The sequence below is a fragment of the Somniosus microcephalus genome, chromosome 1, assembly GCF_052327205.1.
Source record: "Somniosus microcephalus isolate GS21.2 chromosome 1, FLI_Smic_1.0, whole genome shotgun sequence".
NCBI classification, from domain to species: domain Eukaryota; kingdom Metazoa; phylum Chordata; class Chondrichthyes; order Squaliformes; family Somniosidae; genus Somniosus; species Somniosus microcephalus.
Window position 1 is genome coordinate 50,200,738 of NC_140987.1, and position 24,901 is coordinate 50,225,638.

The following is a 24,901-nucleotide window of genomic DNA, read 5'->3' on the forward strand; positions in this document are numbered from 1 at the left end:
CTGATTGATTACTTATGCCTGACCAGCAGAGGGCATGTGAGAGACAAGCAGTTTGGTTTAGTTTCAGTTTCGTTTTAGATGGATCTCTAAGATGGTGTCTCCTGTAATGCTGTTAACAGAGTTGAACATACATTAGATTAAAAGACATTCTCTTTCATAAATGTCTCATCATTGAACCCACAAAGAAATCAATACATGGTATCAGAAGTGATTGAAAGAGATGAAGAGGAAAAATCTGAAGTTAAATCAGCTCTCCACATATTAACAAGCCAAAAGAGAACATCGTTACTTACCATTGGAGAATAGCTAACGAAGTGAAAAAATGAAAGGTTTACACCCACCGGCGAAGCTTCAGTTGACAGGTAATGTGGCTGAAAATTGGAGGAGGTTCAAACAACGTTTGGAGTTGTATTTAGCGGCAATCGGAGCGGACGAGAAAAGTGATAAAATGAAAGCGTCAGTGTTCTTGCATGTCGTGGGTGATGAAGCGCTGGAGGTGTATAATAACTTCACATTCGCTGCTGATGGAGACAAAATGAAGCTAGATAAAATAATGGAACAGTTTGAGGCCTACTGTATACCTAAACGTAACGTGACGTTTGAGAGGCACAGATTTTTCACATGTGTACAGAAAACGGGTGAGACTATTGATCAGTATGTGACTGAACTGAGAAACTGAAGCAAAACATGTGAATTTGGGGGACTGACAGACTCGCTGATAAAAGACAGACTGGTGTGTGGTATTCCAGACAATGGTCTAAGAGAAAGACTGCTAAGAGAGCAAAATCTAGACCTGGGAAAAGCCATAGCACTGTGTAGGGCTACAGAGACTGTGAAGTCGCAGGCAAAGGAGCTGTTCAGTGACAGTAGCTGCAACGTGGATGCAGTGAGTAAGAACGGACACAAACCGTTTAACGAAAAGAGCGCCAATGTGAAAAAAGAGGCGTGGCCAGTGAACGAAAATGAAAGGGACAATCGAAAGTCATGTAGTCGATGCGGTACACAGCATCCACCAAGAAAGTGTCCAGCATATGGTAAAACATACAATAGTTGCAACAAAAACAACCATTATGCCCGTTGCTGTAAGAACCAAGCGCAACAAAGCAAGGTCCATACAGTAGATGAAAGCGAGATAGAGGAGTTCTATGTAGATGTTGTGTCTGAAAACAAAAAAGAAAAAAGAGACTGGATGTTGACACTAAAAGTGAATGACATACATATTCCATTTAAATTGGATACTGGAGCACAAGTTAATGTGATATCAGAGACTGATTTTAAGAAAATTAGACCCAGACCAAAGATACATGGAATAAAAGTGAAAGTGACAGGATACTCAGGTACTAATATACCAATGAAAGGAAGATGCATTGTCAAAATGACACACAAGGACAGAGAGCACACACTAGCATTAATCGTGGTGCCAAAGGATGTGCAAGCCATACTAGGTTTAAAAGCCTGTGAGAGACTGAACCTGGTAAAGAGAGTCCTCGTTGTGGAAAGCAAAGGAGAGACAGTCTATGATGAACTCATGAAAGAGTACAATGACCTATTTCAGGGTCTAGGCTGCCTTCCAGGAGAACACATGATCAGAGTAGATAAAAGTATGCCAACGGTCATACATCCATGCAGAAAAGTTCTGTTTGCTCTTCAAAAGCAACTGAAGGCAGAGTTGGACAGGATGGAAAGCCTGAACATGATTCAGAAGATAGATGAGCCAACTGAGTGGGTGAGTTCCCTTGTCGTTGTGGACAAAAAGAATGGAAAGCTCAGAATTTGCCTGGATCCAAGAGATCTAAACAGAGCAATAAAGAGAGAGCACTTCAAGCTTCCTACACGTGAGGAAATCATGGCACAGTTTGCAAATGCAAAGTATTTCAGCAAGTTAGATGCATCATCAGGATTTTGGCAGATGAAACTGGATGAAGCAAGTTCAAGACTGTGCACGTTCAACAGTTCATTTGGCAGATACAGATTCCTAAGGTTACCATTTGGCATTGCCTCAGCTCCTGAAGTGTATCACAAAACTATCCATATGATCTATGAGCACCTGGAGGGAGTTGATACATCAATGGATGACATCATAGTATGGGGAACCACGAGAACTGAGCATGATGAGAGACTGAAAAAAGTGCTGGAAGCAACAAGGAAAACAAACCTGAAGCTGAATAGAGAGAAATGTCAGCTCGGGGTGACAGAACTGACATTCGTGGGAGATATCCTTAGCAGTGAGGGCATCAGACCAGATCCCAGAAAGGTGTCCGCCATTGAGAATATGCCAAAACCACAATGCAAAAAGAACGTGCAGAGGTTTAATGGAATGATCAACTACATGGGTAAATTCATATCCAACCTCTCAGAAAAGATGGCACCACTGAGAAGACTAACTGAAAAGAACATAGAATGGGAATGGAATCATGAGCATGAGAAGTCATGGAGCGATCTAAAGAAACTGCTCACAGAGGAACCAGTTCTGAGGTTTTATGACCCAGCGAGACCCATCAAGATATCATCAGATGCATCACAGAGTGGGCTCGGTGCCGTTCTTCTGCAAAAATATGACTACTGGCAACCTATTGCATATGCATCGCGCTCAATGACAGACGCAGAGACGTGATATGCTCAAATAGAAAAGGAGCTGCTCAGCATCACATACGCCTGTGAAAGATTTCACCAGTTTGTGGCAGGACAAGCAATCAGTGTAGAGACTGACCATAAGCCCTTGATTGCATTGTTCCAAAAGCCACTAAATAGCTGTCCGCTTAGAATACAAAGAATGATGATCAGGCTGCAACGCTATACACTGAATGTTGCGTACACACCGGGTAAGCTGATGTATACAGCAGACACGTTGTCCAGAGCTGTTGACCCAAGTGAGCCCGCAAACACCACAATGGATGAAAAAGTGAACGCCTACGTGGACATGATCACAAGTGCACTGCCCATAGCAGATGCAAAAATGGAGCTCATAAAGACTGAGACAAACAAAGATGAAACAATGAGACGACTGAGGAAAAGCATCTTGGATGGATGGCCCAACATGAAGCAAGACTGCTCACCTGACATGGCAGAGTACTGGAACTGCAGGGCGGAACTATCAGTGGTCGAAGACATCATCTACAAAGGAAGTAAAATAGTTATCCCAAAGAGTCTGAGAAAAGAGATGCTAAAAAGGATCCATGGAGGACATCTGGGAATCGAAAAGTGTAAGAAAAGAGCACGAGAGGTGATGTACTGGCCACGAATCAACCAAGATGTGACAAATGAGGTGTCAAACTGCACAATATGCCTGAAATATCGAGCAAGCAATCCGGTAGAACCACTAAAGCCACACCCAGTGCCAGACAGACCTTACCAGAAGGTAGGCGCTGACCTATTCGTATGTCAAGGGAAGGACTATCTTGTAGTCACAGACTATTACTCCCTGTATCCAGAGGTTTATAGACTGTACACCACCACTGCAGATGCTGTGATAACATGTATGAAAGCCGTATTCTCCAGACATGGCGTGGCAAGCGAGGTCTTCACAGACAATGGACCCCAGTTTTACAATGCAAGTTTCCGACACTTTGCCAAAGAGTGGGACTTTGTCCACACAACGTCAAGTCCTCACTTTCCACAGTCCAATGGACTAGTGGAAAAATCGGTCCAGACAGTGAAAAGACTGATGTACAAGGCAAAAGACAGTGGAACTGACTTCTACCAGAGCATGCTTGTATACCGCACAACGCCGCTCGAGTGTGGTAGGTCACCAGCCCAACTCCTTATGGGACGTCGGCTAAGGTCAAACCTACCCATCCCGGAGAACCTCCTGAAAACAAAAGAGGGGGAGAAAGTGAGGAAGTTCAAAGAACAACAGAAAGAAAAGCAAAAGTACTACTATGACCGAGGAACACAAAACCTACCTGAACTCCACACTGGTGACCAAGTAAGGTTCAAAGACAAAACAAACATATGGACTCAGAAGGGAACTGTCCTGAGTGAAGTTCAACCAAGATCATACACCATTCAGACAGATGAGGGTGCTGTTCTGAGAAGAAATCGTCGGGATCTTCTCATGGGACCAGCCACAGCAGGTCAAAAGACTGATACTGTTGAGCAACCTGATCACACAGCAGGTCAAAAGACTGATACTGTTGAACAACCTGATCACACAGCTGAGAAACCATCATCTGAGGCAACAACTCAGATTCAAGGACAATCAATCAGAAAATCCTCAAGACACGTGAAGCCTCCTGAGAGACTCATTGAGCAAATTTAAGGACTATTGTTATAGAAGGAAGTAATGTTATCTTATTCTTTCTTCAAGTTTTAGTGTATTTACATATTTCATGTGAACACACTAAACAAGGTTAAAAAACCTTGATCATGATAATGATAATGTAAGTTCATTAAGTGTTGCAGTTAAAATGCAGATTAATTCAAAGAAAACATGTTGTTAGTTAAAAGTAAAATACTTTTGTTTTAAGAAAGGGAGATGTAATGATATCAGCAAATAGTGATGGTATTTGCCTGTTTGATTATGATGCCTTACCAGCATGTTTGCCTGATTGATTACTTATGCCTGACCAGCAGAGGGCATGTGAGAGACAAGCAGTTTGGTTTAGTTTCAGTTTCGTTTTAGATGGATCTCTAAGATGGTGTCTCCTGTAATGCTGTTAACAGAGTTGAACATACATTAGATTAAAGACATTCTCTTTCATAAATGTCTCATCATTGAACCCACAAAGAAATCAATACAATGACCTTACCATTGCTGTCCAGAACGGGGTCGGCATCTCCAGTGGCGACGGGGCCAATCATCCGGCCTGCCATAATCCGTTCCACTCGCTGCTCCAGATCGCTGAGGTCTTTAAGTTCAGGACGGCCTCCCCCGGTCCGTTGCTGCTGCCTCCTATTGTGTGCCAGCTTGCCCTGCAAGAGAAAGGACGGGCTCTGAGTACAGTGTGAAGCCCTAATCTTGGCTGCACTGCCTCCCATGGTGGAATAGCCCTTACAGTGTGAAGCCCTGATCTTGGCTGCACTGCCTCCCATGGTTGAATAGCCCTTACAGTGTGTAAAGTGGTGAATGTGCATGTGAGTTTCATGAGAGGCTCATAGGTGTTGGATGAGGGCTGGGCATTGGGGCTTTCAGGACCCTTTGGCCATAAAGTGAGGTGCACATGCAGGGATGAAGAGGATTCTGGAAAGGGTACTCACCCTGACAACCCGAGTGAGGTCGTTGAACTTCTTCCTGCATTGCGTCGGGGTCCTAGGTACCATGCTGCTGGAGGTCACTCTGTGTGCCACCTCCCTCCAAGCTTTTCGATATTCGTTGGGCAGCGGCCTCCTGCCACTGTCCAGAAAGAGGATAGCTCGCCTGCGCTCCACTGCGCCTACCAGTACCTTCAGAGCCCCCTCACTGAACCGCGGCGCTCGCTCCCTGGCCCTCTCCATGGTCGTAGGCGTTACAATGTCGCAGCAGGTCTATCCAGGCCGAGAATCAGGGCTCCAATGTGCAAGGCGTGGCTGCAAGCCAAATCGACCCTCCCCCTTTAAGAGGTGACCGGCGCCAGCGTGTCTGCCTGCAATCGCTAACTGGCCGCACCTGCGCTGCGCCCGCCCTCGGTGGTAGCGCCTTGCCTCTCCGGCTTAGCGCCTAAGGATAGTCGTGTAGCGCCTGATTTAGCGCACCAGGAATCTCTTGGGGCGAAGCAAGTCAATTTCGCTGAAGGTGGCGATAATTTGCGCCGGGCGCTAAATTTAGTGCACGCTCGACTATAGCGCCCCAAACGTGGCGATACTGAATTTCTAGGCCTGTATCTCTTAAGAACCTGTCTTTGCATTGTAACTTCGGCACATTGTTGGATCGTGCGTTGCGAGATAAGTTTGTGTGTGGACTGGTGCATGAGCGCACACAGTCCAAGTTACTGAACACTCTGAACCTCTTGCCTCTTGCATTGTTCCACAGAAGCTCAGTGGAAGCTCGAGGAACAGCACCTCATCTTTCGATTAGGCACTTTACAGCCTTCTGGACTCAACATAGAGTTCATCAATTTCAGATCATAACCTCGGCCCCTATCACACACATATATATATATATATATATATATATTTTCTCCTTTTATTTTTAATCCACACTTTAATCTGGGCTTTTGTTCTGTTCTCCTCTCCCACAGGGCAGCTGTCTTCCATTCTGCCAGCGTAATTCACACTTCATCTAGAGCCATCCTTTGTTTCTTAACCTGTCCCGTTACCATCTCCTTTTGCCTTGAATATCTCAATGTCTCTCAATGTCTCTTATCTCTCCTGCCTTCCAGCCTATCACAGGCCATCCCTTTTGTTCTTTCATCCCCTCCCCCATTTCCAAGCCACTACACTTGCTTAAAAATTTGTTCCATTTCCTGCTTTTTTCCAGTTCTGACAAAAAGTTAACTCTGTTTCTCTCTTCACAAATGCTGTCTGACCTGCTGAGTATTTCCAGCATTTTCTGTTTTTACTCCAAACCTAACGTTTGACATAGCATGCAAAGTTGCCCTATCTATGGAGATGGCATCTAATAATGCTAGGGAGCTCTGTCCAACGCAAGTGACTAGTGCAGCTGAGGTCCACAGTCACAAAGCCACCGTCAAACCTAAAGCTGTGAGACTGTGTCAAAAGCATGTCAGTGAATTGTTATCGCTGCAATGGAAATCACTCACCACAGTCCTGCCAATACAGAAATGCGAAGTGTTTTCACTGCCAGAAACAAGGCCATATTTCAACAGCTTGTAAGAACCATTCTAAGTGGCAATGCAAATACAGCGTTTGCCAAAATTGCAGAAACAAATCACCCAAAATTCCACCACAATCCTGATCATGGACATGTAGACCTTTTCAGAGAGTACATGTAGACTTCTGTGAGAAAGCAAATGATTATTTCCTGGTACTTGTAGATAGTCACTCAAAGTGGATTGAAGTGAAACACATGGGTTCAAATACTACAACTGAATGCACCATAGATGAGTTGAGGTCTATCTTTGCATGTCATGGCTTACCTGAAGAGCTTGTTTCTGACAATGGCCCTCAGTTCCATTCTGTTCTATTCCAATCATTCATGAAACGGAACGGTATCAAACACACTCTCGTTCCACCATATCATCCAGCTTCAAACAGAGAAGCCGAAAGTTCAATCAGAATAGTAAAAGAAGCTCTCAAAAAGCAAGTGTTGCAGGGTTGTTCGGGACTCAGCACGAAGCAACGTTTGGCAAATTTCTTGCTGAAGTACAGAACTACTCCACACACTACAACTGGATATACCCCAGCAGAACTCTTGATGAAGAGGAGATTGAGAACACGATGGAGTCTTGTTCAACCAAATTTGGCCTCAAGAGTTGAACAGAAACAGTTGAATCAGAAACGTTATTATGACAGCAATCGGAAAGAACGCAGTTTCAAACAAAACGAGTGTGTTCGTGTTCTCAGTCCCCCTGGAAAGTCGAGTTCACACAAGTGGGTTGTAGGAACCATAGGAGAGGTTGGTGGAACCAAGAGATATTTGGTTGTAATTGGTGACAACATCTGAAGGGTTCAGGTAGACCAAATGATCTCTGCTAGAGATGAATCAAGATGTGATCTTGAACCATTTGATCATGAACTCATACATGAGTTTGACTCAGTTCAGACTTCAGAAACTGAAGTACCAGGTTCAAACAAGTCTGAGATAGAAACAGGATCATTTTTGAGTTCGGAACCAAACAAAACAGCCCGAAAATTGGTTCAACACCAAAACCTTCTGTAAGGAGATCAGGAAGGCTCCACAAACCGGTTATTAAACTGGTTTTGTAGTTCATTTAAAAGAAAAAAAGCCAGGAGTTTTTGTTATGTGGTACATGTAATGCTGGGAAAGGTGAGACCATCGTTTTGTTGTATTTGAGAGGGGAATATGTATTTTTTTTTTAAGGGGAAAGCAGTGTAATGTATTATCACATGGTTTGTCACATGGTTTAGTATGAGCAGACTTGGTTCGCTCTGGCCTAGTAAAGCAAGCACATGGACTAGCAACTCATTGTGTCTCTGTCCTTCATTTGTTCTACCCACATATATTACACTACTGAACTGTACTGTGGGTTTCAGATTTTGCTCACCTACTCCAAAACATTTTATAGCTGGACCCAACAAGACAACAATCCAGAACCAAGGCTAATTTGACTTCCTAAGCAGTCTATGCAGGACTGGCGTATGCAAGTGATAAAACCAAATACATTCACCACATTATATTTTTGAAAACAGATATTCAATCCACCTCGTTATCATTCCAAGCATTTAAAAACAAAAGAATACATAGAGGAATGAGATGCTCTTCAAAAAAATTATTAAAAATATGTTACTCAAAAATGATTTAGAAAAATAATCCCTGCCACCAGGACAGCCAGTCTCCCCCTCAAATCCCATCTTTCGGCTGTTGCCCTTGCAGCTGATTGTAGCTCATGCTCTGGCTGCAAACCCTGTGAGATCTGGAGCGAGGAGCCAACAGGTGAGACAGGTCGTTAGGCCTGTTTCCCTGAGAGAGGAGCCAAGGGAGTAGGGCTCCACCTTTTCTCCCAGCCTGGCGTGAGCGAGCGGCGGCGGTTGGAGCTGGTGATGTAAAATCAGGACATGCGGCTCCCTGCGTGTGGCCACAAGTGACCCAGCCGGCAGACATGATGCAACTCCCCAGCACTCACTCGCCAGCTGGCAAATCCCAGCCCCAGCCCTGGCTCTGGCCCTCACTCACCCGCAACGTGAAGCGCTGATGAATTTTGATGGTGGTGATGATGAACAATAGATCTCACGGCTACACCAGAAACAAAACAAAACTTCAGGCAATTCCCATCTGTTGGCTTGCACGGCAACTTTTTAAACCTTCATTTTTCAACATTTTTTTGTTTGGTAGAGTCATTTGTCAGCCATGCCTCTTTAAATAGGCGCCCAATCGTTTCGGGAAAGCTCACTTGCCTCCAATCGCTGTAGAAGAGAAATTGGCCAAGTGTTTGTGGTCTTCCGTTTCTAGGTTCCAGGAGATGATCTCAGTGATATTCGTTTTAAGAGAGCAGCACAGCGCCACTAGATGAGAACCCACATGGTTCACAGCCAGGATGGAAAGGTGATGATTGCAACAGCCTTTTACTGTGCGGATATAAGCAAAATTCTTCACTCCAAATAGTTCAATATGGAGTATTTCACGGAATCTTGAGTACGGATACCTGGAATGACATTTCAATAGAAGGAAAGAAAAATAATCTGAAGATGAATACTGCCTACAAATTTAGAGAGTGGCTTCATTTAAGAGGTTTAAGAGTCACTGAAATCCAGACTTCTGCACTAGCAACCTGAAATTCAGATTTTGGTTTTATAGCTGGAGGGTTCAAATTAGAGACCATTCAAAGTTAATTCCAAACCAGGAGTCTGTGAGTAAACCTAACTGATCAGTCCGTGATTAAATGTTGGCATTATAGGGCCAATTATATGAATGTCCAGCTTCACCTGCTCACTTTTGGGTGGAAATTCATGGGTCCACACTTCCACTGGACAAGGCTGTCCAAGTGGAGAGCGATTTTGTAATATTGGCCCCTATATGTTGACCAGACACTTAATTTCCAATCACATTCTTTCAAATGAATCACATCTGAAGATCAATTTGGTTCTTTAGATAGTGGCTTCGTTTTCATAAAACCAAACAAGATTTTGATCAATTTTGACAAATGACAAGTCCTGGACAAACGACATTGAGAATTCTCTAAGTTTGGGGAATACACTTTCTGTTGTTAGGCACCGAGAATAGTTTAATGTTTCAATTTAGTGTAATTACAGAAAATAAGGGCAATTCAGTGACAGAGAATAGGAGCAGCAGGTCAATAAGCATCTGAAAAATAAAGACAAGGGGCCGGATATTCCGATCCCCACAGGTGTGTACGCACCCGTAGGGGCCTCGCAAGTGCCGGTTTCAGGCATGTGAAGCGCATGCGCTAAAACCCGGCACTTGCAATCTGTCAAGACAGATCCTCCGCCTGCCCAGGAGATGGGCCTCTGCGGGTGGAGAGTTCCGCTTTCAGCACAACTTCCGCCCTGCTTTTACCAGCATAAGAGTTTAAAAAAGTAAAATAATATATATTTTTTTAACTCATTTATAATTTGAAAATACTTTTAAAAAAGGTAAGTGACGTAAGAAAACTACTAGGCACTTGGTCTGTGTATTAAACAAGGCTTTAATCAACTGTTTCACAACATGGAGATCTAGTTGTGTCCTTCACTAGTTCCTGTTAAAGAATGTCCTGAGCAAGCTGGGCCCATGCCTGAGTATTTATACTCTCCCTGGACAGCGCCACCAGCAGGCCACCCAGTATCATTTCATAAATCATTTCCACACGAATGACAAGATTCATGTCAGTAATTTTATTTTTAGCCCCGTAAAAAACTGCAATTATTTTTTTCAAAAAATTAAATTTTTGTTTAAAATATTTAATCTAATGTAATTTTAACTAATTTTAAATACGTGATTAAAAAAAATGTATTTAATGTTTAATTGTGCTTTTTAAGTGATCCCCATTCATACTTTTGACAGATCCGTGCGTAGAGACCTGTCAAAGGTGTGCAGGGGGATTCCCTTCTTTGATTGGTTCCCCATGGCCCACGTGATCCCAGGGACGCTTGCGAACCGCCTGCGCCCCTGCGATACCTGGGCCTCTGCCTGCACGGACCAAGAGAGGCCCAGGATCGGAAGTCTCGGGACCTACGGAGCCAGCAGGTAAGTGCGGAGATTTTTTCTGATCGGAGGCATCTGCCTGTAGGAAGCCTCCAATCGGAAAATCGGGCCCAAGATGTAACCAATGTTCCCGTAATTAATTTTTGGGTGCCCCGCCCCTTTACAGTTTCGCACATGCATGAAATTTAACATGGGGAAAGCCGGTCCATAGCTGCATGGGACCACGACTGTGCAGCTTAGAGGGAACGGTGGCTGTAACCTTGCAATGGTTCTGATGAAAGGTCCTTAAAAATATTAAACATAAATCCAGTTTTCCCTTTCAGATGCTGAAGAGCCTGCTGTGAATGTCCACCATTTTCTGGTTTTACCTCAGATTTCCAGCATTTACAGGTTTCTTTTACCTCAGGTTCAGTCTATGTGCGAATGGATTGGAAGATTTTGATCATTCTTTGTTTGCAGTGAAATTATAAACAAGTTTTTTACACGCGTGTCTTATGACTTCAACTACAAATAGCAAACAAAGCAAATTATCTCCCATGGTGAGCGCCACAGTTCCATTCTATTCTCTATTATTTTTCACCTCATTTATACAGGACTAATTGTAGGTGTGATACGATACTGTACCTGCAGATGACAAGGAAGTACTCTTTGGTAACTGCCACTCCTTGGACAGATGCTGCTGGATCACAGGCTGGCAACTTGGCAACTACTTTTCCCTTTTTAGCACTCAACACCATAGCTTCTTTCCCACTCCTGACAAAGTCACAGAAACAGCAATTAGAACAAATAAAGAGAGCACCTCCAAATGCAAATTGAACAGACCACCATACAGTGCGAACAGGTTGATGTTTGTGTGGAGGGAAAAAAACACACATAACTGGTGGGCAACTGTTTCTTTCTGCTCTTACTCTTGTAGGGAGTGAGACTTACATGCTGTTTATGTATCATTTAGCAGACATCTGCAGCGATATCTGTAGCACAATGGGAACAATCGTGTTGTTGACAAAGCTGTCTTTCACCTTACACAACATAACTGTTCTCTCTCGGTGCAGCTTTCAGATATAAATCACATCTAATTATCTTCACTTTAAAGTACAAAAGGCAGGCTTTTATTGGAATGGCCCTTCTTTATCGGGCTCATTCCATTATCCAGCCAGGTATACCCATTAAACACACTGCAGTAATTTATAAGATGTTTCATTTTTAACTTTAGCTTCATGAGTCTCTTAGAACTCCCTGTTTATTGGGATCAGGCAATGCTTGTCCTTATCTGTATGTCAATTGAGTGTCAGCACCCTCGCCTCTGAGTCATGAAGGTTGTGGGTTCAAGTCCCATTCTAGAGACTTTGAGCACAAAAATCTAGGCTGACACTCCAGTGCAGTACTGAGGGAGTGCTGCACTGTCGGAGGTGCCGTCTTTTGAATGAGACGTTAAACCAAGGCCTCGTCTGCTCTCTCAGGTGGACGTAAAAGATCCCATGGTGCTATTTCGAAGAAGAGCAGGAGAATTATCCACAGTGTCCTGGCCAATATTTACACCTCAATTATACATCACTAAAAAAACAGATTATCTAGTCATTATCACATTGCTGTTTGTGGGAGCTTGCTGTGTGCAAATTGGCAGCCACGTTTCCTACATTACAACAGTGCCTACACTTCAAAAAGTACTACATTGGCTGTAAAGCGCTTTGGGACATCTGGTGGTCATGAAAGGTGCTATATAAATGCAAGTCTTTCTTTTTTTTGCAGTTATTAACTGTTACATCATTCCTCATTTTCCAGTCCTCTCTGGCTAAAGATGTGGTGCCGGAGGACTGGAGGACTGCTAACGCTGTACCGTTGTTTAAAAAGAGAGAAAGGGTCAGATTGAGCAATTACAGGCTAGTCAGCCTAACCTCGGTGGTGGGCAAATTATTGGAAAAAATTCTGGGGGACAATATTAATCATCATTTAGAAAGGCACAGTTTAATCAAGGACAGCCAGCATGGATTTGTTAAGGGAAGGTCATATCTGACTAACTTGATTGAATTTTTTGAGGAGGTAACAAGGAAGGACAATGAGGGCAATGCATTTGAGGTAGTCTACATGGATTTTAGCAAGGCCTTTGACAAAGTCCCACATGGCAGACTGATCAGAAAAATAAAAGCCCATGGAATCCAAGGGAAAGTGGCAAGTTGGATCCAAAATTGGCTCAGTGGCAGGAAGCAAAGGGTATTGGTCAACAGGTGTTTATGTGACTGGAAGGCTGTTTCCAGTGGGGTTCCGCAGAGCTCAGTACTGGGTCCCTTGCTTTTTGAGGTATACATCAATGATTTAGACTTCAATGTAGGGGGCATGATTAAGAAGTGTGCAGATGATACAAAAATTGGACGTGTGGTTGTTAGTGAGGAAGAAAGCTGTAGACTGCAGGAAGATATCAATGGACTGATCAGGTGGGCAGACAAGTGGCAAATGGAGTACAATACGGAAAACTGTGCGGTAATGCATTTGGGGAGGGCTGACGAGGCAAGGGAATACACAATAAATGGTAGGATAGAAGTGTAGAGGAACAGAGGGACCTTGGAGTGCATGTTCACAGATCCCTGAAGGTAGCAGGTCAGGTAGATAAGGTGGTTAAGAAGGCATATGGGATACTTTCCTTTATTAGCTGAGGCATAGAATATAAGAGCAGGGGGGTTATGCTAGAACTGTATAAAACACTAGTTAGGCCACAGCTAGAGTACTGCGTACAGTTCTGGTCACCACATTACAGGAAAGATGTGATTGCACTAGAGAGGGTACAGAGGAGATTTACGAGGATGTTGCCAGGAGTGGAGAATTTTAGCTATGAGGAAAGATTGGATAGGCTGGAATTGTTTCTTTGGAGCAGAGGAGGCTGAGGGGAAACTCAATTGAGGTGTATAAAATTATGAGGGGCCTAGATAGAGTGGATAGGAAGGACCTATTTCCCTTAATATAGAGGTCAATAACCAGGGGGCATAGATTTAAAGTAATTGGTAGAAGGAATAGAGTGGAGTTGAGGAGAACTTTTTTCACCCAGAGGGTGGTGGGGGTCTGGAACTCACTGCCTGAAAGGGTGGTAGAGGCAGAAACCCTCATTGCATTTAAAAAGTACTTGGATATGTGCTTGAAGTGTCATAACCTACAGGGCTACGGACCAAGAGCTGGAAAGTGAGATTAGGCTGGCACGGACACGATGGGCCAAATGGCCTCCTTCTGTGCCGTAAATTTCTATGATTCTATGTATCTGTAGTCATAATCATTGTAATTTTTATTCTGTTCACTCTCCTTGTGACTGACAGGTGTGGAGTTAGTGAGGCTGAAAGGTTTAAGCAGGAAGTTCTGAAGAGAAGGGCCGAATTAGTCAAACGTTCTGCCGCTGATAGTAGAACAGAGGGAGAAGAGGATGCCCAGGATCTATGGTTCTTCAGTTAGGAGTGGAGCTGTTCGCTGATGATTCCACAGTGTTCAGCTCCATTCACAACTCCTCTGGTATCAAGACAGCTTCACAACACCCAGGTTTGGGCTGACAAATGGCAGGTAAACTTCATGCTCGATAAGTACCAAGCTATGAATATCTCTAAGAAAAAACCCAACAGCCTAGCCTGACCATCAATGGCACCATCATCGCAAAATGCCCCACCATCAATATCTTGCGGTGTCACCACTGACCAAAAACCTAACAGGGCTAGACATATTGGGAACCTTGGCAACAAGAATAGGCAAAGGCTAGGTACTCTGCAAGGCATCTCCTGACCCCTCAATGCCCCTCCACCAACTTCAGGTCTTAACTGAGGAGTATTATGGAATACTCATCACTCACCTTGATGGGTGCAGTTGCAACAAAACTCAAGAAGCTCGACACCAGCCAGGACAAAGCAGGGCATTTAATCGGGACCCTGTCACTGGACTCGATATCTAACCCCACCTTTCGTCATTGGTGCACTGTGGCTGCAGTATGTACTATGTAGAGGAGTAATGCAGCAGCTCATCAAACTTACACTGACAACAACTCCCAGCCCGATGGCCTCTAGCGCCAAGAAAGACAACAGCAGCAATATCACGGGAACACCATTACCTCCAGGTCACACACTGTCCTGACTTGAACGTGTATTGCCATTCCTTCATCATTGCCGTGTCAAAGTCCTAGAATTCTATACCTGAAATTACTTTGTGAGCACTGTCAGCAAAACGGGTGGTATTGGATCGACTGGCCCTTATTATTCAGGCGGTGGCATATAATGGGCAGCCGATCCGACAGCACCCATTTTGTACCACTGCCAATTTCGATGCCCACAACTCTTCAAGAAGGCCCAGCCTCACTTTCTTGGGGCGACTGGTGATGGGCATTAAACATAGCTTTGCCAGTGTTGCCCACATCTCATGAATGAAATAAAATAAAATTGACTATTATAAATACAGGATGCATTTAACCAGAAAAGAACAGGCTGTCTTAAACAGACCAGATTGTACTTTTGAGAAATTCTCTCAAAATTAATACTTTTTGGACAGACCAATGCTATTTCTCTGGTTAGAGCTACAAGTATTATTTACATGTAAGCAGTGAACTACAAATGGGCTCCCGCACTGAATTGCTGAGTTATACAGATCAGGAAAATGCCAGGTTCAATCCCTGGTCTGTGCTGAGGCAATGGAAGGTATGTTACAATTAGCTTAGAGAAAGGAAAACTGGCCAGGGTTCCTACACCTGTCATTATCCAAAGAGACCTGCTGGAGGGGATTGTGTGTGGATGTTGGCCGAGTATAAAATTGGGCTGAGCTGTGATTCCCTGCGGTCAGAATGAGAAATTAACTTGCCTGTAGATTTTCCTAAAGGTGAAGTATTTAGGTGCTAATAGACTGTAGTGGATGTGTTACATTGTTGTTGGAGATTATTTGTTAGACGCTCCTTGAATTTAACTTTCAAGTTACTTACAGTCGCAAACAGCAACACGCTGATACATTATTTACATGTGAGCACTTTCAGTTGAATTGCCTTTAGCTGTAACCAGATCCTCTTAGTTTAATTATGTATGTGCCAGCCATCAGGAGTTGTCTTATTTATGTCCATTCAGGTGCCGATGTTGGAGAAAAACATTTTCTATTTTGCACACCGTGATAAATAATATGGCACCACGCACTATGAAGGATAGTTGACATGCTGTAAGCCCTGAAAGGAAGTTGGATGGTCAGCAGTTTTATGGGAATGGAGTCAAGGGAGCAGAAGTTGGGTCTCAAGGACAAGATGAGCTCAGAGATGGCATGAGGAGAGAAACTAGAGAAAGACGCAGGTTCAGGGCTAGGGTCGGGGGAGCCTCGGGGGAGGTTTGGCTTTGTGGCAGGGGGAAGGGGGTGATGTGATAGAAGTATTGTGGCAAATGGAGGGCCAAAGGCTGGAGAGTTGGGAACTTGAAATGTAGTTGTAAGTGGAGGGGTAAGGGGATGTGGGTGCTGAGAGAAACAAGGAAGTGGTTGGAGATGGTTTTATCTGTGATTGAGACCATGGGAGTAAAGAGTGCGATGGTATGGTTGAGGGAGTGGCTGTGAATGTGAATATGGGTAGGAGCGTTTCGAATGAAGGGTGAAGCTAAGGGAGGACAGGAGAGCAGTGACATCAGAGGAGAGAGGAAAAGGTGAGTTGAGATTGAGTTTTGTAGTAACCTGGGAGGTTATGAGTAACCTGATCCACCAGGTGGTGCTGTGGCAATTGCTCTCTTGAGTTAAGTCTGATCTGTACTGTTGTACTCTTTGTTTTTGCTGCCTCATGGCAGAAGCTTTTATGTGCAAGAGTTGATTAAACCATGTTACGGAGTTAACCGGTGTCCGTCTCCATCTATGGCCACCTCAAGATACCACATATGGCGACGAGGATAAAGGACGGAAACGTTTTGGTGGATCAGTCATAGTTAGGGAGTATTTGGAAGAGGTGCTCGGGTTGGTTAGCAAACTAGTCGGAAAAGCACGAGGCTAGGCCGCGGGAGTCGAAACGGAGTTTGATTTTTTGGCTGAAGTGACCGGACTCCAAGGATGGCAGGAACGGTAGGCTCCGTGGCACCTTTTGACAGCAAGTCACAGTCTTGGGAGGAGTATATTGAAATACTGAGCCATTTCTTTATGGCAAACGAGGTGGACAGTGCTGAAAAGAAAAGGGCCATTTTGCTGAGTTGTGTGGGAGCGCAAACCTATACACGGATGAGGAATCTGCTGAGCCCGGAGCGGCCAGGAGAAAAATCTTTTGACGAGTTGGTGAGTCTACTAAAGAATCATTTCAATCCGAAACCTAGTGAAATAGTACAGAGGTGGAAATTCAATTTGAGGATTAGGAGGCCGGAAGAAAGCGTTACTGAGTATGTGGAGGAGCTTCGGAAGCTCGCACAGGACTGTAATTTTGGAAATGCGCTCACAGTCATGTTAAGGGACAGACTAGTATGCGGAGTTAACGACGACAGTATACAGCAAAGGTTGCTGTCAGAAGAAGGATTAACGTTTGAGACGGCACTTAAAAAAGCACAAGCCATGGAGACGGCTAACAAGGACATTAAGGACTTAAACAGTATGAGCAAGGAGAAATGGAGTAAACCAGTGGGAGGAGCTGTTTTCAAGATGGAAGCTGGCGTGAAAAGTCCACCAGTCGGGGTTGGGGATTGCTACCGATGTGGCGGGACGAGCCATTATGCAAAGGACTGCAGGTTTGCAAAGGCAAAGTGCCACAATTGTGGAAAAATAGGGCACTTAAAGAAAGTCTGTAAAAGGTCAGTGAGTGAGAGAAGCAGTGCTAAAGGGGCAAAGCATGCAAAAGGGGGGAGGGAGAAGTACACAAAGCGGGCAAATTACATACAAGAGGAGGAAGGGTCTAGTGAGTCTAGTGAGGAGGTTTTCACTGTATACAGTATAGACACTTCAAGGCCCAACGTACCCCCTCTCATTCAGTATTTGATAGTGAACGGAGGTCAAGTAAAGTTTGAGATTGACACCGGATGTAGTGTAACCATAATGTCGCAGACTGTGTACGCCAAGCTATGGGGGGAAGCAAAAGTACCAGAGCTAGGTACATGCCCCATTAGTCTCAAAACCTACACAGGACAGAAGGTGGACATTTTGGGGGTGGCCGAAGTACAAGTGGAACACAAAGGAGTCACCAAAGAGCTTACGGTGGTAGTGGTAGCAGGGTCAGGGCCAAACCTGTTAGGGCGAGGGTGGATCAGTGAGTTGAGTGTGTACTGGCAGGCAATGAATAAAATGGAGGACAGTACAGAGGCACTGCAAGAAGTGCTGATGAAGCATGAGTTAGTGTTCAAGGACGAACTGGGCACCTTAAGGGGAGCCACAGCCAAGATTCATGTAGCCAGTGATGCCACGCCTTGTTTCTTTAAACCAAGGTCGGTACCTTTTGTAATGAAAACCAAGGTTGAGGCGGAACTAGATCACCTGCTAAGGGACAAAGTAATAGAACCAGTGGAATTTTCAGACTGGGCGGCACCAATAGTCCCGGTATTGAAGCCCGACGGCAACGTAAGGGTGTGTGGTGACTATAAGTTAACAGTGAACAGAGTATCATCACTGGAACAGTACCCCATTCCGAGAATGGAGGACATGTTAACATCGCTCGCTGGGGGAGAAAGATTCAGCAAACTGGACATGAGTCATGCGTATCAGCAGATATTGCTAGATGAAGAATCAAAAAAGTTTATCACGGTGAACACGCACAAGGGGCTGTTCACGTATGCCAGGTTACCATTTGGTGTCAGTTCTAGCCCAGCAATATTCCAACGGACTATGGAGGGCATTCTGCAGGGCATTCCAAAGGTGGCCGTGTACTTAGATGATATTCTGCTAACAGGAAGTGACGATCAGGATCACTTAAAAACACTGGACAAAGTGCTACAGTGGCTGGAAGAGGCGGGGCTACGCCTGAAACGGAGTAAGTGTAGTTTCATGGAGAAGGAAGTTACATTCTTGGGACATCGGGTGGATGCCACAGGCCTCCATCCATTACCAGGGAAAGTGTGGGCAGTGCAGGATGCACCTGCACCCACCTCAGTGACTGAACTGAAAGCCTATCTAGGGCTCCTGAATTATTATAACCGGTTTCTTCCAAACTTATCGATGCTGCTGGCACCCCTGCACAAACTGCTGAGAAAGGAGGAGCCATGGCGTTGGGGGCCAGAGCAAGCAAAAGCGTTTCAGCAGTCAAAGGAGCTACTTCAGTCCAGCAGGGTGTTGGTGCATTACGACGAGAAGAAGAAGCTGATAATGTCCTGCGACACATCACCCTATGGAGTGGGGGCAGTGTTGGCCCACCGCATGCCAGATGGAGCAGAAAGGCCCATCGGGTTTGTTTCACGCACGCTCACAGCTGCGGAAAAGAACTATTCACAGCTTGATAAAGAGGGGTTGGCCATTATATTTGGAGTAAAGAAATTCCATAAGTACATATATGGGAGGAAGTTTGTAATCAGTACTGACCACAAGCCTCTTATTAGCTTACTGAATGAGATGAAAGCGGTGCCTCAAATGGCATCACAGAGAATAATGAGATGGGCAGTAATACTAAGAGCCTATGAATATGTGATCACGTACAGAGCCAGCAAGGAAAACGGGAACGCGGATGCTCTCAGCCGCCTGCCCCTCTCAAAATCTCCTCGCAGTACTTCCCCTGAGGAGCACGTCCTGATGCTGGATCAGGAGATCAGTCCCCTGATGACTTCAGCGCAAATCCAGGGCTGGACAGCCAAGGACCCCGTTCTGTCAAGGGTCCGTGAGTATGTGTTGAAAGGCTGGTCAGATCACCGTGAGGGACCGGAGTTCGCGCCATACAGACAGAGACAGCACGAGCTCAGTGTCCAAGATGGATGTGTGCTATGGGGAGCACGCATCATAGTCCCAGAGCGGGGACGCTATACTTTGATGGAACAGTTGCATCAATCGCACCCAGGAATGACTAGAATGAAAGGACTGGCTAGAAGCTACCTGTGGTGGCCTAACTTGGATGCTGAAATTGAGTCAAAGGTAAAGTCATGCACTATATGTCAGGAACAGAGGAAAGCACCTGCCGGGGCACCACTCCATCCCTGGGAGTGGCCCAGCAAACCCTGGAGGAGAATTCACATAGACTATGCGGGACCTTTTATGGGCAAAATGTTTTTGGTGCTGGTTGACGCTCACTCAAAGTGGATCGACGTTTATCCAGTGAGCTCTGCAATGACTGATGCCACACTGAATTGTCTCAGGAACAGCTTCAGCATGCATGGTATTCCAGAAATGATTGTATCTGACAATGCACAGTGAAGGGAGCAAAGAATTCATGGTAAGGAATGGAATCACACATGTCACCTCGGCTCCATATCACCCAGCCTCAAATGGGTTAGCCGAGCGAGCCATGCAGACTTTTAAGGAGCTCATGAGGAAGAGCTCAGGTGACACCCTGCAGACCAAGCTCAATAGAGCCTTGTTAGTTATCGTATAACACCCCAAGCTACCACGGGGCTTTCTCCGGCTGAGTTGATGATGGGGAGAAAGTTGCAGTGCACGTTACACCTGATACACCCAGATCTCAAAAGCAAGGTTGAGACAAAACAAACAAACCAAAAGGCGTACCATGACAAACATACTAAAGCTCGCCATTTCGCCATAGGGGACTCTGTGTACACCCGGAACTTCGGTTATGGACCTAAATGGATACCAGGACTAATCCAGGACATTACAGGACCTGTGTCGTACTCCGTGTTACTAGGGGATGGTCGAGGGGTTTGTCGGTATGTGGATCAGCTTTTCAGCCGGCAGTAGGGGGAACTGCCTCAGATGGAACAAAGGGCAGTAGAGGAGGCTGTTCCAGGACCCAGCACGGCCACTGGTACTGCCAGGCCACAGCGGGACAGAGTAAAACCAACATCAGAGACTACTCCAATCTCAAGTGCGAATGAATCTGAGAATCCACCACAAGTGGAATTAAGACGTTCACAAAGGATTCACAAGCAACCAGAAAGACTTATACAAACCTGTTAAATTAGTCAGGGGTTAACCATGGTTAGAGCATACTGGTTAATTAAAACGTAGTACCTAGTAAGGGTTATTGTTTAAGAATTGCATATGGCAATCTTAAGGGGGGAGGAGTGTAGTAACCTGGGAGGTTATGAGTAACCTGATCCACCAGGTGGTGCTGTGGCAATTGCTCTCTTGAGTTAAGTCTGATCTGTACTGTTGTACTCTTTGTTTTTGCTGCCTCATGGCAGAAGCTTTTATGTGCAAGAGTTGATTAAACCATGTTACGGAGTTAACCGGTGTCCGTCTCCATCTATGGCCACCTCAAGATACCACAAGTTTGAAATCATTAAGGATGAGCAGTTGATCAGTGCAGAGGCTGAGGGAGGAAAGGAGGGAATATATTCCGGTATAAAACCCAGGATAGGCCTTGTAGAAGATGAGGTAAGTACAAAACTTAAAGTGCATTTCTAGAGATTTAACTGCAATTAAGTTATACTCTGGCTGCCTGTGCAACAATGGACAGCTGGTAAACCATGGTGAAATGCATGGAGCTCCAAAACCTTTATAAGTGTGGGGAGAAAAGAGTCCTAGACCTTACTGAGATGCCAACAACAATGTATGGTCATTGTTGGTGCACAGAGTACTGGGGTTATGCAGAGTAACTTCGGTATCTGCTTAGAAACGATACAACATTGTTGTAGATGTACAACATCTTACTCTTCAATCATAACTAAGTGTAGGTCAAACTAGGGTTGGATAGCTCTCTTGTCTTCGTTGTCACCTTAACTATCTTTAGTAAATCTGAAAGACCATTCAACTAAAAATATGTTAAGTAGAAAATAATTGAGCAGAGCACATTCATAGACAGGTTGGGATGAATGTTTCTGTAAATTCAGTGGGGCTTGAAATTTGAGCTCCCTCCAAGGAGAATCTGAACTCAATGTCCAAATTTCAGAAGAGCGATAAACGCATTAAAAAGCCAGCAGCTTTTGTCCATAGTCCTTAGCATAGGTAAACTATGCTTCCCTACCCACTAAGCTGGTCAGCAAGTAAGAGTGTATATATTTTCTTGTGGCTACTGTTACAGACAGCAACTGCTTATCCATCGCACGGTGGGGAGGGTTTTTATAAGATAAACGGCAGTGTGCATGGGAGGAGGAGGAAAGGTTTCTACTGAGCGTGTTTACGATCTCGCCACACCTAATGCAGAGAGCAATTCTTCCCTTGCGGTGCTTCAAAAGAAATAAGACAATCCAATATGAATTCGCCCAAATTTGGGTACTCCGTGAATTAAAGCAAATGGGCCAAAAGTAGGTCTCTTTCGATTCAGAATTCCATTCGCTGGTGGTCCTTACAGGCAAATCAACAGTGATGAGTTGGTCAAGTCAAAAGGCAAATGGGGCAAATTGGCCCATAGTCTGTTAATCAGCTCAGCCAAACAGTGTTAGCTGTATCAGTTGGCGTCAAACACTCAATCCACCTCTCAAGAATGAAGTCAGAGTGTTATCTGGATTTAAATATGCGCTTGTTTAATGGAGTACATTCGTTTATTTGGAAGCTGGTTCATAATTTGGTCCATTAATACAGTAAATGAATTAAGCCAGTCAAAAAATTATACCAGGAGATAATGTTCAAGCATCTTTGGGAGATCCTAGCTTTAAATTCCACAGGAACGATGATGGGACTATCAAGACAGCAAAATGTGAAAAAATTAAGTTGAAAGTACTACATAGAATTAGATAGAATTTACACACAGGAACAGGCCATTTGGCCCAAAGGATCTATGCTGGTGCTTATGCTCCACACGAGCCTCCTCCTGCCTTACTTCATCTCTACATTTCAAATAGTGAATCATCTAAGCAAAGTAAATGAAATAAATGAAGCATGAAGCTAATATTGAAAGAAATATTAAATACTACTGTTATGTTCATTAATAACTAGACATTCTTATTATGAACAGCTAGCTTCTAGCTAGACATTTATTCAGTACACGTTCTCTAGGTACAGCATCTGTAGAGATTCAGCATGTGTGCTTCTGTGTGCAGGCAGCCATTTTGACTACTGCCTTCTGGGTAGCCTAGTGCATCGTGGGTAGTGTAGTCTTAAACACATACAACTAAATATACAGCTCTACGGCTCCATCTAGTGTACCACTCCAGAATGACATGTTATTGATCATTACATCCCCCTTTCTTTGAGGTTAACAAAATCAATATCAATCAACTTTCAAGAAAAATGATAAAGATGATATCAGTAACACTTTTGTTGGTGCTCTATAAACAAACATTTTCACAACAGTCAATACATTTTCAATATAGTTTTTCTTTGTACTCAAAGATTAAGTCTATCAGGCTTTTTTACTACACATGTGGGTCTTCTCAGCACGGGTAAGTCTGATGTGTTTGCATGAGATTGTTCTGGTGGTGATTGACAAGATTCAGTTGCGGCATTGTCATCAATAGTTTCTTGTGTTTTTAGGAGGGAACGGCGGTTCCTCCTGAGAATCTGTCCTTCCTCAGTTCTAACAGTGTATGACCTTGGTCGTGCTTCCTCAAGAACTGTAGCTTTCCTGTTCCATGCATCTGGATCCTCAATCCTGACAACATCATCCCTTGTCAATGGTTTTAGAGTTTTGGATGACTTGTCATAGTATGATTTCTGTTTCAGCTTTAACAGTTGAAGTCTCTGTCTCAGTTCCTTACTTTGCTTTTCATTTGCACAGCAGGGCAGCGTGGTGCGCAACTTGCGACCCATTAGTAGTTCAGCAGGTGAAGAACCACAGTCTAAAGGTGAGGCTCGGTAGCTCAGCAGGGCGAGATAAGGATCAGACTTGCTTTCTGTCGCTTTCTTCAGTAGCTGCTTGAGAACTTGAACACCTTTCTCTGCCTTACCATTTGACTGAGCATACAAAGGACTGGATGTGATGTGCTGAAAGTCATACTGTGCTGCAAACTGTTGCCACAGTTGAAGCACGGACCATTGTCGCTAATGGCAATCCTGGGAATTCCATGTCTGGCGAAGATGGATTTCACATGCATTATGACACTGCTTGCTGTGGTGCTTGAGAGCAGCGCCATCTCAGGATAGTTAGAATAGTAGTCAATCACTATTAGATATTCTTTACCATTTAAATGAAAAAGGTCCATACCAACCTTTTGCCATGGTGCTGTTGGTAAGTCAGCTACTATCATTGGTTCCTTTGTTTGTTTGTTTTGGTGTTTCTGACATGTCTCACATTTGCCTATCATGTTCTCAATGTCCTTATTTATGCCAGGCCAATAAACAATGTCTCTTGCCGTCCTTTTGCATTTTTCAATTCCGAGGTGTCCTTCATGAATCCTTTTGAGCATGTCTTGACGTAGAGCCTGTGGAATGACTATTCTGTTCTGTTTTAGTAATAGTCCACTTGCGACACTCAATTCTGACCTTGTGAAAGTATTTTGGACAGGAACCTTTTGGCCAACCATGATGAATGTTCTCTATTACTGTTTGTAACACTGTATCTTTTACTGTTTCTTCTGCTATTTGCTTTGATTTTGTGTCTGACATGGGCAGCGCAGCAGTGACCATACTCACATGAACATCCACGTCTTCTTCAGTAGAGCTCACTTGACTCATTATGGGTGCTTGGGATAGTGCATCTGCTAACACTATGTATTTGCCTGGTGTGTAGATCAGTTCAAAGTCATATCTTTGCAGCTTCATCATGAGTCATTGAATCCTTGGAGACATCTCATTCAGATTTTTTTTTATGATGGCAACCAGTGGGCTGTGGTCTGTCTCAACTGTGAAGGTGGGAAGTCCATATATGTAGCCATGGAACTTTTCTAATCCAACTACCAGGCCTAGACATTCCTTTTCAATCTGGGCGTATCGACACTCAGTATCAGTCATAGACCTGGAGGCATAGGCAACAGGCTTCCAATCTTCACCCTCTGCTTGTAGCAAGACCGCGCCGAGGCCATCCTTTGATGCATCCGTTGACACTTTGATTCTCTTTGTCGGGTCAAAGAAAGTGAGTACAGGTGTGGATGTCAGCACTGTTTTGAGGTTCATCCACTCTTGTTCATGTCTTTCTGTCCATGCGAACTCATTTGTTTTATGTAGCAGGTCTCGCAGACAGGCTGTCTTGGCTGACAAGTTAGGAATGAACTTTCCAATGAAGTTTATCATCCCCATGATGCGTAGCACTCCTTTTTTGTCAGTGGGTCGGGGCAT

The 24,901-nt window shown here is 44.3% G+C and overlaps 1 protein-coding gene across 5 annotated transcripts in view; it reads right to left on the minus strand.

Moving 5' to 3' along the window:
* LOC147124055 (NACHT and WD repeat domain-containing protein 2) overlaps nucleotides 1-24,901 on the minus strand; it is a 143,224-nt gene that overhangs the window by 33,690 nt on the left and 84,633 nt on the right. For all 5 annotated transcript variants that reach the window (XM_085979786.1, XM_085979779.1, XM_085979794.1 and 2 more), the window contains exons 21-22: nucleotides 11,324-11,452; nucleotides 8,953-9,200 (exon numbers count right to left, since the gene is read on the minus strand). In XM_085979786.1, the coding sequence (XP_085835912.1) occupies nucleotides 8,953-9,200; nucleotides 11,324-11,452 (377 nt within the window). The remainder of the gene's footprint in view (nucleotides 1-8,952; nucleotides 9,201-11,323; nucleotides 11,453-24,901) is intronic.